Genomic DNA, 17,500 nt, shown 5'->3' on the forward strand with positions numbered 1-17,500 from the left:
CAGAGAGAGAGAGAGACAGAGAGAGAGAGAAAGACAGAGAGAGAGAGAAAGAGATAGAGAGGGGAAGAGAGCCTCACATCAAATCTATCACTAGAAATGCTTTTTATCATCTACGGAATATTGCAAAAGTTAGACATTTTCTCCGGCAAGCTGATGCAGAAGTGTTAATGCATGCTTTTGTTATTACACGTTTGGACTATTGTAACAGTCTCCTTTCTGGTCTTCCGAAGAAAGCTATTGGCCAGCTGCAATTAGTCCAAAATGCAGCAGCGAGAGTTTTAACCAAAACAAGCAGACGAGCTCATATAACTGCTATTTTAGAAATTCTTCACTGGCTTCCTGTTAAGTTCAGAATAGATTTCAAGATCCTTCTGCTTGTTTATAAAGCTCTCACTGGCATAGCACCAGAATATCTGAAAGACCTTTTGCTAGCATATCAGCCCAATAGAGCTCTCAGGTCTTCTGACGCTAGTTTTCTCTGTGTACCACATGTACAAAAGAAGAGATTTGGTGAGGCTGCATTCTCATTTTATGCACCCAAATTGTGGAATGCACTGCCAGTTTACATTAGGGATGCAACCTCAGCACATTATGTTCAAGTCAAGACTAAAAACCCATCTTTTTAATATTGCCTTTAAATGACTAAATCATTAAATGATGATTATATAATGATTGGAGCATTTTGACCTGCAACGTTTGCAGGAAAAGTGCTATACAAATAAAGTTATTAAAGTTATTATTTGCTTAAGTAAAGGTTTCAAACAGATCCCCTCTTTCCCTTTAAAAAGGCTGTCATGACAAACTGGCAGGTTTACTCAAACATTTGACACATCGTGAGCTTAGAATGATAAGGTTCTATCCCCGTTTGGGGCAGTTCAGAGATATTGAGTGTCAAAGTTTTTACATTCCATTATGTTTTGTGAGATGGAACCTTTGTATTTTATTAATTACTAACTCAAATGTTCAAGTCAAGACTAAAAACCCATCTTTTTAATATTGCCTTTAATTGACTAAATAATTAAATTAAAGATTATAAAAACCCATCCTTTTAATATTGCCTTTAAATTACAAAATAATTAAATTAAGATTATATAATGATTAAAGCACTTTGAGCTGCAACGTTTGCAGGAAAAGCGCTATACAAATAAAGTTATTATTATTATTATTATTATTATTTAATTCAGATTAAGTCCCATTTCAGGTAGGTCATACTTTTTTGGGGGTATTTTCGTTAAACTCCTCTTAGTGAATTATTCAATGGCCTCTACATTTCAGTGTCACAAGTACAAGACTTGATTGAACGCCATCCTCATAAATCACCAGTAGAGGGCGCTAAGAGAACGGGTTTCCACCCGCCAGCGTCTTTTCCCTGTTTTCAATGGGAAGGAAGGTACGGGTTTTGCGCTTTCTTCAACCGCGCAACCTCGGGTCTACTCGGGTCTACTCGGGTCTACTCGGGTAGCATCGACTTCCGGGCTTTGATATTGCGCAACAATCCGAAATTGAGTAGCCTGTGTATTTAATGGATGTCTTCGGGTGCAATTGAGCTAATATGCGTTTGTGTCGATCTAGCTTTAGTATCAAATAACCACTAACTGTACAAGCTCCGGTAACTTTGCAGTCTTGACTGAAACGTTACGTTTGAATAATTATCACCAATGTAGGCTTACATAAGGAGGGGCGCTCCATCATTCGTGGGGGTCAACATGTTTACTGTCTGTGTACACTTGTTTAGATGTCTCAGGCAATACCTGATTGACAGCTCAACAGCTGATTTGACAGCTCAATACCTGATTGACAGCTCAGATGTGTTCAGTGCTGTTCAACGCAACATAGACGCACTGGCTGACAGAGGACTTAAAGGGGCAGTGTTGTGTTTGAGGAAAGATAGAATATCATAATTTTTTTCATCATTCGGCTACAATTGAATATGATTTAATGTAGGTTTTAGGTGAAACATAGCCGATCTTTAAATAGCTGAATCTTCATTAAGTCGGCCAGTCTGTCATGTTCCCAGTCATTTAAAATAATGTAGCCTCTCTAGGCTTAGCTATGACTTAATAATAGCATAATAATAAAGTCATTATGACTGTCTCACCTTTCCATAAACAAAACACCAATGACTTAAGATAAGACCTCATCTATTGACCACAAATACATTAATGTTAATATTTTTAATAATCAGACTATAGAATGTGGCTTCATATTTCTCATACTTTTTATATTTGTCTATCTAAGATGTCTAAGACATTCCTCAAAAAGAAATGTCGCTCGCTTGCTTCAGTTTTCGGACAATTAAATCCCTTAAACAATGAATCAAGTTTGCATGGCTTTAGTTTGCTAATTAATCCGTTCTGTTGTGATCTCAACCACTCTCTCGGGGTTTCTGCATAGCGCTCATGCGGAGTTGGTCGCTTTTTAAGTAGGCTGTGATAATAAAAGAGAAAACTATACATGACACAATACATGTTTACTTAAAGTGCATTCGATTTTCTACTTGTTATGATTGTCAGTCCATAATAATATAACAGTCCATCATAAATTAAAAAAAGCCAATCACTCACAAAAGTGTTAACACATCGTTTAATATGATTTGTAGATAATTATGTCCAAACAAACCACTCACTTGCCTATTGCAAACCAATACAGTTACACTACAGAAGACCGACGATCACATGTTGTGCTTTCATATTGAAGAGATTATTTATCATTAATCCATTTAATTCCAACTATGTAGGCCCGTGTATTAAAGTAGACTATTCATGTTTGTGTATACATGTTTTTGTCGCTAAAACAATGATGACTTTTTAATTCGTCTAAATATTGACAAATGCATTTCTTTAGAAATTCTTAATCGCAAACTTACTGTCAAAGCTATTCGGAGAAAATGTAGACTACACTACAACTGTTATGTTTTACTTTTGTGCACTATGCAAAGAAGCGACATCAAATGCAATATCAAAACCCATCAAACATAATATAGCTACTCACATATGCCAGCAGCTCTCCGCCCAGCAGACTGAGTGACGACGTCGTGTCAGTTGATGTTCTCCTTGATCGTCTGTGGTGGAACAGCTCAACGAGCCCAGATCCATTGAGATTTTGAGGGGAAAATAGGAGAGGCGACGTCATCGGTGGGGCATCCCCTCTGAAGTGAACGACTTGTTAAAGTGACCTCATCATTTACAGAAAGGCATCAGTGCCCGTGTCAAAACTGCGTTTACTATTGTATTACAGATGATAACAATAAACCGATGACTAATCTGTCGTGTTATGTTCTAAGAGTGAAAAGTACCCCAATTTGTTTGCAGTACCCCAATCGATGCAGGTGGATTTTACTTTTTTGCGCAATGTGCAATATGTGCAATATGCAAACAGTCATGGACTATAGCTACATCAGTGAGAACAATGTGAAACATGGAACACTTCAGCTAGAACCAACTTTACTTTAAAAAAAAAAATGTAATTCACATTGTAATGGTGTATGAATTAACTGAAAATATGATATGAATAAATGTGAAATGGCCTAACCCTGAGACATACTTATGAATGAGGGGGCAATATTAGATTAGATTAGATTAGATTCACTTTATTGTCATTACATAGTACAAGACAATGCAACAAAATGATTGTGCGTCTAACCAGAAGTGCAACAAATAGCAGACAAATTGCAGTGATAAGTAGCAGTATTTACAGCAATCTATATGAATGAATGAATGGTCTTTATTGTCATTGATATAGTACAGGTACCAAACAACGAAATTTGGGAGGGGGGGCTCCCCTGGTGCTAGGAAAAAAAGAAAAAAACTAAAAACAAGAAGGGAAAAGAGCTGGTTTACATAAATAAAGGCTATGTACACTATCCACTATACTATACTATACAAATAAAACACTGTGCTGTACTCTATGCTATGCTATACCTATTCTAACATTTCCTATCTCTGAACCTTATGTACCCGAGGGTTGTCATATTGCACATAGTGTTATTGCACATTCATTTAAAGTGTCGCAGTTTGCAGGTTTGAAATGTTCACAGTTGTGTTTCAGTGTTGCACTTGATTTCAATCTAGTAGCTGCCATCAAATTGTCTAGATTGTCCAGGGCCTAGAACCTAGGTCTTTGCTGTGTTCAGGGCCTGAATGGCCCTGGGGTAGAAGCTGAGCTTCAGTCTGTTTGTCCTTGCGAACATGGTCCTGAACCGCCTGTTCGAGGGCAGCCGAGCAAAGTGTTCGTACCCAGGGTGGGATGGGTCTCTGGAGATCTTGGAGGCCTTCCTGAGGCAGCGTGTGTTGTACAGCTCTTCCAGAGAGGGGAGGGGGGCGCCGGTGATCTTCTGGGCCGATCTCACGACTCTCTGTAGCGCATTCCTCTCTGCGGCTGTGCAGCTGGAGAACCAGATGCAGATCCAGTAGGTGAGGATGCTCTCCACTGTGCAGCGGTAGAAGGTCACCAGCATCTCCTGTCCGATGTGGTCTTTCCTGAGGACTCTCAGGAAGTAGAGCCGCTGTTGTGCCTTCTTGATGATGGCTGCTGTGTTGATCTTCCAGGACAGGTCATCCTGTATGTGCACCCCCAGGAATCGGAGGGTTGAGACTCTCTCCACGCTCCCTCCATCGACGAGCAGGGGCTGGACCTCAGATTTTTTCCTCCTGAAGTCCACGATGATTTCCTGGGTCTTTGACTGGTTCAGCAGCAGGTTGTTAACCTTGCACAGCTTGCCCAGCTGCTCCACCTCATCCCTGTAAGCCGCCTCGTCGTCCCCCGAGATGCAGCCCACCACGGTGGTGTCGTCTGCAAACTTTACGATGGAGTTGCTGGGGTGGACGGGGGTGAAGTCGTAGGTGTAGAGGTTGTAGAGGATGGGGCTTAGCACGCAGCCCTGGGGGGACCCAGTGCTGAGTCTGAGGGCTGTGGAGGTGTGGGAGCCCACCCGCACCTTTTGGGGGCGGTCAGACAGGAAGTCCTTGATCCATGCACATATAGAGTGTGATAGTCCCAGGTCTAGTAGTTTGGTCACTAGCCTGTCTGGAAGGATGGTGTTGAAGGCAGAGCTGAAGTCCACAAAGAGCAGTCTCGCGTAGCTGTTTCCCCTCTCCAGGTGGGATAGAGTGGCGTGGAGAGTCGTCGCGATGGCGTCCTCTGTGGACCTGTGGGTTCTGTAGGCGAACTGGTATGGATCCAGGTTGGGCGGGAGGCGTGTGACTATGTGGGCCCGGACTAGTTTCTCGAAGCACTTCATGATGATTGGTGTGAGTGCCACCGGGCGGTAGTCGTTTAGGCAGCTCACCGTGCTTTTCTTCGGGACTGGGATGATAGTTGAGGTTTTCAGGCAGGGTGGGATGGTGGCCTGGGACAGGGACTGGTTGAAGATGTTGGTGAAAACCCCGGCCAGCTATACAGTAAAGTGCAAAAATCCACATGTTCTAGAAGATTCTACAATGATGCTTTGGTCACTGCAACAGCAAAAGGTGAACTCTGTGAGTTGAAATTTCTTAATCCTGTATTTCTGGTATGCGAAAAAAAAGAAAAAAAAAGCTGATTAAGCACAATCTACTTTTACATGTTTTGCCTTGACCTCGAATAAGGCAGAAAAAGACTGTCCCATGGATTCACATTTCAACCAAAGAGCTGAAATAATAGCGGCGGCGGTGGATAAAACAAAGACAATTCCAGTTCTCCTCCGAGGCCTCTGAAATGTTGATTTTCCACTGTGAATGAGCTGAGTGCAGTATACTGTAGTGTAGTTCACAGTGCACACACAGATGTGGATGTGCACACAAACTCTCTCTCTCTCTCTGTGGCATGCCACCTCCACCACCTCCACCACCGGAGACAGAACGCTTACACGCTATGGCTTCCCCTCCGTTTCCTCTGTGGTGACCCCTACCCTGTTGACAGATCTAGCTTAGGCCGGCTCCAATTCTACGCTTCTGTGCTTCTATCTTCCTCAGACGAGGTCAGGCTGGTCGACCAGATGAATGTCGGCTGGTCAAACTGGTTATGAGATGGTCAAGCTGTTCAAACTGGTTATGAGATGGTCAAGCTGTTCAACCTAGTCATGAGATGGTCAAGCTGTTCAACCTAGTCATGAGATGGTCAAGCTGGTCAACATAGTCATGAGATGGTCAAGCTGTTCAACCTAGTAATGAAATGGTCAAGTTGTCCAACCAGCTACATTTGGCTGGTCAAACTGGTTATGAGAGGCTCGAGTTGTTCAACCAGCTACATTTGGCTGGTCAAGCTGGTTATGAGATGGTCAAGCTGGTCGACCAGCTAGATGTTGGCTCATAATGAGGTTCAGATGGTTCACCTGACCTGGCTGGATGTTATTCTAAATGAATACTAACCAGAGAGGTGGAGAGGGTCGGCATAACATGATATCATTACAAATAATTGGTTGTGCGAGAGCCGGCAATGATGATGTGACAAATGTCTGTTTGAAAATATATATTTAAATGTATTTTGCACTTTCAAAATATATCGATTTTAAATATAATTAATAATTGCATTTTGATTTAGAAGTTGGGATTTTCATTTGCGTTGCAACCTACAGTATCACCCATTATGGCAAGAGCTAAAGACATGCATGAATTGATTGAGTTGTGTGCTTGTGTGACTGTTAAAAGCACATGGCTGAAAAGACAAGAATCATCTTACCGTTAATTCATCTGAGAATGAAATCCTTGTTGGCAAACAATTGGCATTCGTAAAAAGCAAGTCAGAGGAAAACACTGATTCTACATGTGATTGGTCATCAGATCACAGATCACAGGTCAGATCACAGGTCAGATCACAGGTCAGATCACAGGTCAGATCACAGGTCAGATCACAGGTCATCTGCAGATGAGTCCAACACAATCTTGCTCATGAGCGGGATGTCAAACAACAAACATGTGCATGAGGATCTCCTGAGAGCGAGAGAGGATCTTAAAATGATAAGCCTATTGACTACTGAAAAAGCCTCTATGGAAAATAATGATGCGCTGAATGCATTACTGCCTAATCTATCCCACCCCCCGACAGACGCCATTGTAAGAAGATAATCAATGTTATTCACTTCACCTGTCAGAGGGCACAGTGTTTTGGCTCATCAGTGTCTATTCTCAATGTAAATGTAAATGGACTGCACTTATATAGCGCCTTATTCCAAAGCGCTTTACAACAGCCTCTCACACACACATCCACACACACATTCACACACCAATGGGGCGCCAAGCTACCATGCAAGGCACCGGCCCCGCTCACTGGGAGCAATTTGGGGTTCAGTGTCTTGCCCAAGGACACTTCGACATGTAGCCAGCCGGGGCTCGAACCGCCGATCTGCCAACCGTGCGATCATTAGACGGCAATTCTAGCTCCTGCGCCCCAGCCCCGCCACCCCCCCCCAATGTAAGGACATCCGCTGTGACTATTGCCACCGGAGTGGTCACACCCAGTCAAGCGGTTGGGATTGAGGTAAAGGTAGCTCCCATGCTTTGTTATGGGCTGAGGGAGAAATTAGATCAACGGAGCCCTTGGCTGTTTGCCTGTAATCGACCAGCCACCCGTCGAATATAGCAAACCACAGTCCCACAGAAGAAACCAGTTGCCCAGGTATTTAGCGGGGACACCAAATAATGGCACGCTTAATGGTGCCACTAGTCAAAGTACATGTGATTTGGCATTTATTCGTTTTTTTTTCAGGATTAAGCAACAACCTAAGTCCAACAAATGCTCTCTGCAGGAGAGTGAATGCAGACTGCAGCTCTGACAGAGCCTGGTGAGGCGTAGGGGCGGTAGCTTATACAAGTGTCAATGCAGGTTACAATCATTTACATAATCCATGTAGATGATCCAACATTGATGATGTAAATTGTAAAAAGAACTGGACCAAGAATCGATCCTTGTGGGACACCCTGTCCAGAAAACCTGATTTAACACCATCAGATGAAGGAAACCTATGCAAATCAGAGACCCAATAAAAACAAAAATATTGATTCCAAAATTACTTTAACTTTTGCATTAAGATGGACTCAATTTAACTTATTGAGTGATTTGTTGATGACATTTTAGCTTTTTAGCTCATTTTAAGACTGTCATAGCAAAGGGTGTGAAGACTTGTGCACATGAGGTATTTCTGTCTTTCATTTTTAATAAATTAGCAGAAATTTCTAAAAACCCGCTTTCACTTTGTCATTATGGGGTATTGTGTGTGGATTGCTGCCAATTTTTTTTTATTTAATCAATTTTAAATTGAGTCTACAACACAACAAAATGTGGAAAAAGTGAAGGGGTGTGTTGACTTTCTATAGCCGCGGTATATCACAGGTAGAAAATTGTTGAAATGAAAACAAAGATTCACTAGTAGTTGACTGATCTCCCATCAAACAAATCGGGAGCTGAAAGATGGAAGCCAGTCGATCGTCTGACCAGTCAGCCAAACCGCAATTTCTCCCAAATAAAAATCCTAAGATAAAATGCTGATTAAAGATGTTACTCACCTACACTTTCTCTGTAATGAGGCCAGAGACTGATTAAAAAGTAGGAAGAGGAATTTCAATGCTTCAGGGCATTACTTGTTGCAGGATCACCAGCCAAACTCAAGATAGCGCTCAGGAAGTAGCTTGTTTTAGCTTCCTTAACTGATGAGGTGAATCTATTTCTCGGTTGTCTGAGAACCCGTCAATCGTCGAGTGAGTCTGTTTTTCTGGCTTTGGCCCGAGCTGGTTTCTCAACAAAAATGAGATCTGAAAGTCCTGCGGAATTAATTCTAAGGCGTTTTTAAAAATGGGGGCTTGTTTGTCTGCCAGAGATATAAATATCGTTGAGAAAATGTTCTACAGCCAAATCGGGATCAGGTATGCAGTTGATGTGGGAAAGATCTGACCGATAAAGATCATGTAAAAAAAACTTGCTCGCTAAAATGTTTAAAATGTATTTTTGCAAGGAAGCGTGGAGCAGCTTTTAAAATGTTTTCATCTCTAATACAGGCTATCAGAGAGTGAACGCTGATGTCCTTAGGAAAAGCACCACTGGCTCTATAGATTTATAAGGCCTATTTGCAGTACTCAAGTTGTAAAGGATTTTATCATATGGGGACAATTTGTGCTGATGACAGCGCAGAGGGTGGGAGACCAACTGTGTTCCCTTTTGATTATTATTAAAGCATAAAGATAATTATTATACTCCTAAAACAACATGCATGTTATGGATGTTAGGTGTCAGATCCTCCTGTCATTGCTCTGGACCGAGGCACCTCAGAACTGGAGTCGGTCCCCGGGCTACCATGGCACCACTGCTCTTACATAGTTAGGGTCAAATGCAGAGGACAATTAGTGCAAAATAATTTCTTAATACCGCGTTCATTGATAAAATGACATAAGGGATGGAAAGGGGGGATGGCAGTTTTAGAAGGGGGATGATTTTGACCGTTTTTATTTCAGGGGGGATGCCGCCACCCCCCCCACCCCCCATCCCCCCTCAACTTGAGTGCTGCCTATTTGTTAGGATGATGTCTCGCACGGTGGATTCTGCCTCTGCTTATCTGGACTCTTTAAATTAGACTGTGTTGGTTTTGAGATGAACTGTGATAGAAAACCATCAGGAGTTTAAATGCATCTGTAATTGAATTCTTACTGTAAGATATTCCTTTAATTCACTTGACTGAACATCACATTTGACTCATTATTATCTAGCTATTTATAAGGATACCCACTAAATTAACTGATGCTTGCTGAGAATCATTTACAACATTATATGTCTTATCAACTGAGTGGGTTTAATTTGCGAGTCTGGTAGGAATTTGTAGTTTCATAGTTTCAATGATTCTATGTTATGGGATGTTGCATGTGTGTGCTGCTTGACATAGTGGTTAAACAGCGTAGCAAGGCAAAGGACCAGGTTGTACGGGGGGGGGGGAGGGGTCACAAAGCTAGTCAAACCATCAAGACGACCAGTTTAAGATGGTTACCAGCAAGACCAGCATACTTCTGGCTAGTGACCAACTTACGTTGCATTTTCAATACATTTATTATGGTATCTGATGCAGGTATTGATGGTGACCAGCTTACATTGTGTTCGACACATTCATGTTGGTCTCTCTGGTCATTTACATTTTTAAATTTTTGGCATTTAGCAGACTCCTTATTCCAAAGCGACTTACAATCAATACATTTGACTAAGCAAGTGAATCATCAATCCACCAGTCGTAGCAGGAAGAGTAATCCAGCTCAGGCCCGGGGCCATTGATAGAAGGAAAACCCTTCTTCCATCACCTTCTAAACCTAACCTTTTTTTTCTGGTCACCATCCTATGTTTGGAACACTCTTCATGGTAACCAGTAAGTACACCAGCTTGGGCTGGTCTGACGTGTCTCAAACACAGTGTAAACTGGTAACCAGCATAACCAACTAATGCTAGTTTACTATTTTTTTTTTTTAAATGATACCTTTATTTAATCAGGTGAATACTCATTGAGATTTAAAATCTCTTTTCCCAAGAGAGAGCTGGCCAAGAGGGCAGCACATTCAGACAGACACATTTAGGTTTCAGACATACAGTCTAAAACAATGAACATAAGGCAGTATCAGGAATGCAGAGGTGGCTGCGTTAAGCACAGACACTCTCTAGTACTTTCCCGTTCAAGGTCCTTCAAGATTCCACTAAAGGCATCGTATGAGATCAGTTTTGCCAGGTTTAATGTATTATATGCTTTTGACAGCAGAGTACTGTAAAAATAAAAAAATAAAAAATAAAAAGCAGTTATTTTTCTATCAATGCTTCTTGTTCTGCACCTGCAGCCATAACAGAAACACAGCTCACAGCCACGGAGGGAAAAAGGAAAAAGCTGCTGGGAGCCCTTTGAAAAAAGCAGGATGTCAGATTACCCCTCCACCCTACAACCCCCCAACATCCCCCCCCCCCCCCCCCCACCTCCCCATAATACCGGCAGCCCTCCACCTCTGAACACTGAACAGTCCTGCCTGGGACACACCGATTCACCTTCCTCCCCTGTCTCCCTGACACGCAGCCATTAGAGATGCGTTTGAAGAGCCCCTCAGTCAGTCAATGCTTCGTTCCCAAAGCCCAGATGAAAGCTACGGCCTGGGGGCCCCGAATACCAGGCTCCCTGTGAACTGACGGGACGACTGGATTGAGGGTTATAATTTCTAGCGTCAACATTTGGGCCCGGAGTAGGGAAGGAGCTGAGAGGACATGAAAGGGAACTGAGATAAGTGTGGTTTTAGGTTTTAGCGAGTGACACACAGAAGAGCTCCGCGGTCAGACGTGTTAACACCAGCAGCAGACACTGACAGACCGCATAGTCAGAAAGGATGTCTGTGTGTGTGTGTGTGTGTGTGTGTGTGCTTTAACTAATTAGAGAGAGAATGAGAGGCAATATCATTCCAAAATGAAAGAGTGAAGATGATAGGAATCTGTAGAGAACTCTCAAGTTAACAAATGGGTAGAGAAAACTAAATAGGTCTTCATAAATTACAATGACAGTGGAATATTTCAGATACAACAGTTGTATCATCACAGGTCCCCCCCCCCCCGATCTGCTCTTGATTCTATGAAAATTCAGTCAAATTCAGTCTTTAGTGGATAAAAAAACAAACAACTTAATCTCAGAGGCTGTGAAGATAAAAGACGATAAAAAATGAGATGTTAGTAGTGAGAGCAGTGATTTTGTATTCTCGAAAATCTTCACCTGGGGAAGTTTATTTTCCCCTCTCTCTCTCTCAATTCATTCTTCAAGAGTAAGGCAAAGAAAGAATGTGCTTTGGTGGCACATACCTGGACTGAAATAGCTGTTTTTCCAGGAGAGAATCCTTCCTGAAGCGGCCGCCCCACCTCCGCCAGTCTTCCTGCCATTCTCTGGCCGTGCGCCCCGCTCGCTGGCCCGCTCTGTGCTTACAGTATTACAGAGGAACCTCCAAAAGTGGCCAACTTGGCAACCTACTCTACAGACAAGCCCTGTGTTTGAAAAGCAATTTCCAGGTAGGGGGGTGTATTAATAATTTCCAGGTATTAGGTGTATTAATCATTTCCAGGTAGTCATGTATTAATCATTTCCAGGTACAGGGGTGTATTCATAATTTCCAGGTATAGGTGTGTATTAATAATTTCCAGGTACTGGATTGTATTAATAATTCCCATGGGTGTATTCAGAATGTCCAATTTCCATTTCTTCAGCAAGGCTAGCAGGGAATGTTGATTAGCACCGTTCAAGACAAGCACACAGTGTGGTCTGTATCTGGTGGTTTAATCCATACCAATACCTCTTTGCAGAGCCATAAAACAGGATGAGGGGTTAAGACAAACCGTTGCTGTTAGTGAAACAGTACAAGCAAACAGGTTGAAGAGGCTAGAAAGGACAGAGAACTGTCATTAAGTTAGCTAGTATGCTAGTATGTACTTAGAAAGGGTATGGGGGGGAAAAGGTAATTGCCTCATTAAATCAAATGCCACAAGATACCAGGTAGTTACCAATTGTCTTTATTCATTGAGGAAAGTACTAGAAAGTATCCATTGCAATCACAAGTAAATATAATATCAAACAGGTCTGTAAAAGACAGCACTAGAATTTTTTACACATTGCAAAAGCTGATATTGCAGGGTTTTTTAAAATCTTTTTTGTATTCATACATTTTTAAATCTTTTTTTATTATATATTTGTATTTTTTTGTACACACACACACACAGAGAAAACCTTCCTTGTGAAAATAACAGTGTAAAATGTCAATTTATTTATTTATAGCCTTAATAGAGTCAATGTGTGTCCACGGTACTGATTGTACAGAGAATGGGATGCAGCTCTAGGAGGTAGTGTGGGTAAATGGTTTAGATAGCGCTGTTGTGGCAGAGGGAGATTAGCCTCCAGGGTGTATAAATGCTAAACAGGCAAACTGACCCAGGATCTCTGCCCTTCTGATCCTCCTTTTGAAATGAAAATGCCTGCAATGAATTCGATATTTTTAAGGCTTAAGGCAAATCACTGCGCATTTATCCGTCCCAATTACAGGTGAAATTGAGGAGATATACTGCTAATAGAAATTCTTGATTTACAAAAGGCCAAACAAAGGAATTTGTATCAGAAACAAAGAAATAAGAAATGAAAACACCAGTAAAAATACTGTCAAGGTTTAAAGTCTGCAAAACACAACTGATCAGGAATATAGCATACAATACAAAACAATGATTTTTTTTCTGATTCAAATCATATAAAACCAGGACAATAGGGAACAGAAATGTCAGGAATAACTTCTCACATGAATGATCAGAAATGTTTACAGAAAAATACTCATTTAAAACGTCTATGATGGAACTGAGAAATCAGAAAGTCGATACAACGCATGGCAACCTCAGATCAGACAACTGTTTTGGATCGGCAACACCAATAAATATCTTACAGTGTTTGACACCATCCATCCACAGCCTTTTAGTTTAGATATCTGTCCACATGCATTAAAGAAGATATAACCCTTGGTTTATTTATTTACGTTGGATTAATATTCATTCATTATTATCAAAACTAATATCGTATTGCACAAGCCCATAATTCATAACATACTGTATGTTCAGTGCAACTATATAAATCCAATTGAATATTTTTGTTATTTAAATTGTTTTCATCTCATCAGTTGGGCCACAGCTTTGAATTCTCCACATCATTTTTTTTTATGTCTTGTGAGAAATCAATGGCATTGGATTTGTCTGCTGCAAATATTTACATTATGTTTAGAACAATTTATTACAAAATATATACAAAACTTGATAACAAAACAAAGAGCAGAGCGTGTTCTTCTAGTTAGCGTGAGGTGATACAGTAGACACTATAAAAAGCATAACAATGTCTTGTTTTCCAATTCTCAACTGACAGTATGTGTGCTGTAGTTGTTGAATGCAAAATACTTTTTTGGTTTCATAATCTTCCACATACAGTATCAAGTCATTGAACAAAAGTCCAGCTTTGAATCTGAAAGTGCCATTTATAGAAAATCTACTGGTATTGTTCACTGATGTAGTGGATGCAGTTATGGAATTCGGCTGTGTGTTTAAACGGGGTTAAGAGTTTCAGTAGCATATACATATAATAGATCTTTTATGATTTCTAGATGATTTATCAGTTTATAATATTAGTAGTTGCATTACCTTGCGTATGCACCATGAGTTGTTATGACGACGATGGCACACTCAGGATATGACATCACAACTGGTGGACATGGAGTTATAAAACCACAACACATAGAACACATAAAGTAGTTCTAATCACTATTATTATTATTATTTATATTAATATTATTAGAATATAATTAATAATCATCTAGTAATAATTATTATGATCGATAACTATTAACCCTCTAGTAATTAATGAACTCTCTGGCGTAACAAAATCCACTCAGATAGAATCTGGTGAACTCTAGTTCACAACAGTTTACAGATACAGTTTGACACTCTTACAGTCTTACCTATTTCCGAATGCATGCTCACTACATGTTAACTAGTTAACTCCACTACTGAACCGCACTGAAAAGATTGTATTTAGTATTTCGTAACCGAGATAAAAACAAGACTCAAAATAGCGATGCCTTTATGACTAAAATCAACTAACACTGTAAACAATGACAAGTTCAATCCGTTTTGGCGTCAACTTTTTTTTTCAAAAAAATAATAAAATCGAGGTACGAGCCGCCCGTTAACCACAGATCTAGGATCAGGTTAGCCTACCCCCGCCCCCCCCACCCCACCCGTTCCTGAACTGAATTATTAGGTGGGTGAAACCATGTGACCCTGTATTAGTGGTGAAGGGGCAGGGTTGTTGTGTGGTGATGTTGGTATTTGCTGCCCCCCAGCAGTAGGAGCAAGGCAGTGCAGGCGAGGCTCAAGAAGTTTTTTTTAGAGAGGAGGAAGAAGAGGAGGAGGAGGAGGAGGGGGGAGGGGAGTGGACAGAGCTACTCATCACAGCCCAGCAGCTCCATCCTCAGGGCGAGGAGGGGGGAGGAGGGGGGAGGGTAGGGGAGGGGGGAGGGTAGGGGAGTGGACAGGGCTACTCATCACAGCCCAGCAGCTCCATCCTCAGGGTGATAGCCTCGTGCCACGCCCAGGGGAGAACGCGGACGAACCGGGCGAAGAAGGCCGGCTCAAACACGTTCTTTTTGTGGACGTTGTTGTCGCTGTTGCCCGGGAAGATCTGGGAGAAAGTTGGGGAGAAAAAGAAGGCAAAGATGGCAATTAAGAGATTGCGAGTTGAACACCCATCACACCAAACATTACACAGAGCAGACCTGAAATCGGACATTTTGTCTTTAGCGCCAACCAGCTTAAATTTAAATCAATGCGGTAGGTTTAATTGATGTTTGACTCCACACATTTGGTTTTGTTGTCGTCTAAAAAAAAGTCTGAAGCGTGTAGTGGAAATGTAACCCGTCATTTAGGGTCGGGCGGTTTTTCAGTTAAAGCGTAAACCGTGGGGTTTTTTCGAAAATAGCGACGTTTCTTGGCAATACCGTCTCAAAACTGTCAAATTGCTATATACTGTATATAACACACACTGGAAGAGTGTTCGTCCAGCAGCACTGTCTGTGTGGCTGAAGATGCTATGAAAGTGATGACAGAACATTTTGTCAAAAAAAGATGTGTCACGTGACAGCTTCTCCTCAGGACGGAGAATTAGAAAAATATAAAATAAATGGACTGACTTATATAGCGCTTTATTCCAAAGCGCTTTACAATGGTCTCTCATTCACCCGTTCACACACACCAATGGCGGCCAAGCTACCATGCAAGGCGCCGGCCCGCTCACTGGGAGCAATTTGGGGTACAGTGTCTTGCCCAAGGGGCTCGAACCGGCGATCTGCCGACTTTGCGATCATTAGACGGCGGCTCCTCTACCTCCTGAGACACAGCCGCCCCTTAGCCCCACAGCCGCATAGATATGGCGGGCACTGACGAGGCTGTGTGTAAGATTTGCATGAAGTGGAAGAGGAGCCAGCAGAATCAGGGACGACCGCCTATTGTCGCGAGCTTGTGATTGACGGAGACGAAGAAGATCCCCGTCTCTTCTCTGGTGGAAATTAAACGGAGCCAGCCGCTTCCCACTGATGTCGCCGGTGGCTTTTTCAGCACAGCAGGCAAAGTTTAAGTCCGTTACGTGCCCTGCTGAAGCCTGAAAAAGTAAACATGCTTGTTTTTCTGGCGGAAAAACCTCGAATAGGCTGGAAGAAGAACAGCCTGACGCCGCGGTCTGTAGGATACGCTTCTATATCTGCAGCTGACGTAGAGGTTGTTGACGTTTGCTATTCTGTATTCTGTTACCGATGTTGATCAGAGAATAAAACTGGAACGTGACGCATCACATTTGTTTCGTTTCCGTGTGAAAACAATAATGATAGTCATGATGATACCGTAAACCGCAGTTTAATTTGGTGACGGTTTGGACTGGACTGCACTTGTATAGCGCCTTATTCCAAAGCTCTTTACAACAGCCTCTCATTCACCCATTCACCCGTTCACACACACATTCACACAGCGATGGCGGCAAGCTACCATGCAAGGCGCCGGCCCGCTCATTGGGAACAATTTGGGGTTCAGTGTCTTGCCCAAGGACAACTCGACACGTGGCCAGCCGGGGTTCGAACCGCCGACCTTGCGATGATCATTAGAAGCCGGCTCTACCTCCTGAGCCACAGCCACCCCAGTGGCCCCCCCGGTTTAACGGTTTTAAAACATTTGATACCGCCCAACCCCACCATCATTCCAATTAGTTGCGGATACAAGCATGGACTGAGTCCCAAAACCAAAACCGTCCAACCAACCAACTCTCTTTTTCCTTGTACCCTTTCCTTCAAGACTATAAGGAAGTAGGATAACTGGTGTGGAGGATTTTTAACATGTATGAATTCTGTGGGGATCTATGTCTATGGGAATATGTCTGTCCATTTCACCCAGAATGTAGACTAGTATAACTGTCGTGGCTGTAACTGTGCTCATAGGACTGTTGAAAGTTCATCTCTGTCCTGTTTATGAACACTCTGTCCTGAGTTGAACACTCACTGGAGAACGGTTTCATAAACATTTACGGAATGCAGACCCCTATCTCTGTCGTGTCTATGTTGACGCTATACAAGAGATGTGTTGTGTGTGAGTGGGCACTTCAGTCTACCTTCAGTACGCTGGGTCCAACTCGAGTTGTGAAAGTCCATTTTCTTTTAATAAATATTATAGAACTTAGATTTAAAGTAAAGCTATCTTGAGTCTCATTTAAATCCACGACACTGGTCATCACCATTTCCCTTACACCCCATGACGTCTATTTCATATCAATGTGCCATGAGGAGAAAGAAGCGATGGGAGAACATTGGGATGTACTGTATCTAGCCCCATCCCTCTGGAACGCCCTCCCCAACCACATCAGACAGACCAACACCCTGCCAACATTTAAACAACAGGCCCTCAAAACCCACCTCTTCAAGCTTGCCTTCACCAGTTAACCCTCTCCCCCTTCCCTCCCCATGTGTCC

General features: G+C 42.2%; 2 protein-coding genes across 2 annotated transcripts in view; one reads left to right on the forward strand and one right to left on the reverse strand.

Annotated features, from left to right (window-relative positions):
• Window positions 1–4,334: 4,334 nt before the first annotated feature.
• The window catches only part of LOC308165161 (NACHT, LRR and PYD domains-containing protein 12-like), a 436,373-nt gene continuing 423,207 nt past the window's right edge, over window positions 4,335–17,500 (forward strand). Inside the window, exon 1 of the mRNA XM_080539278.1 lies at window positions 4,335–4,412. The gene's annotated coding sequence lies outside the window, so the exon portion shown is untranslated. The remainder of the gene's footprint in view (window positions 4,413–17,500) is intronic.
• Window positions 15,029–17,500, reverse strand: part of LOC308165053 (lactadherin-like) — a gene marked incomplete at both ends in the record, with an annotated part of 44,118 nt that continues 41,646 nt past the window's right edge. Inside the window, one exon of the mRNA XM_080539154.1 lies at window positions 15,029–15,172. Within this exon, the coding sequence (XP_080395280.1) occupies window positions 15,029–15,172 (144 nt within the window). The remainder of the gene's footprint in view (window positions 15,173–17,500) is intronic.

The sequence above is a fragment of the Nansenia antarctica genome (assembly GCF_963989245.1).
Source record: "Nansenia antarctica genome assembly, chromosome: 9".
NCBI lineage: Eukaryota > Metazoa > Chordata > Actinopteri > Argentiniformes > Microstomatidae > Nansenia > Nansenia antarctica.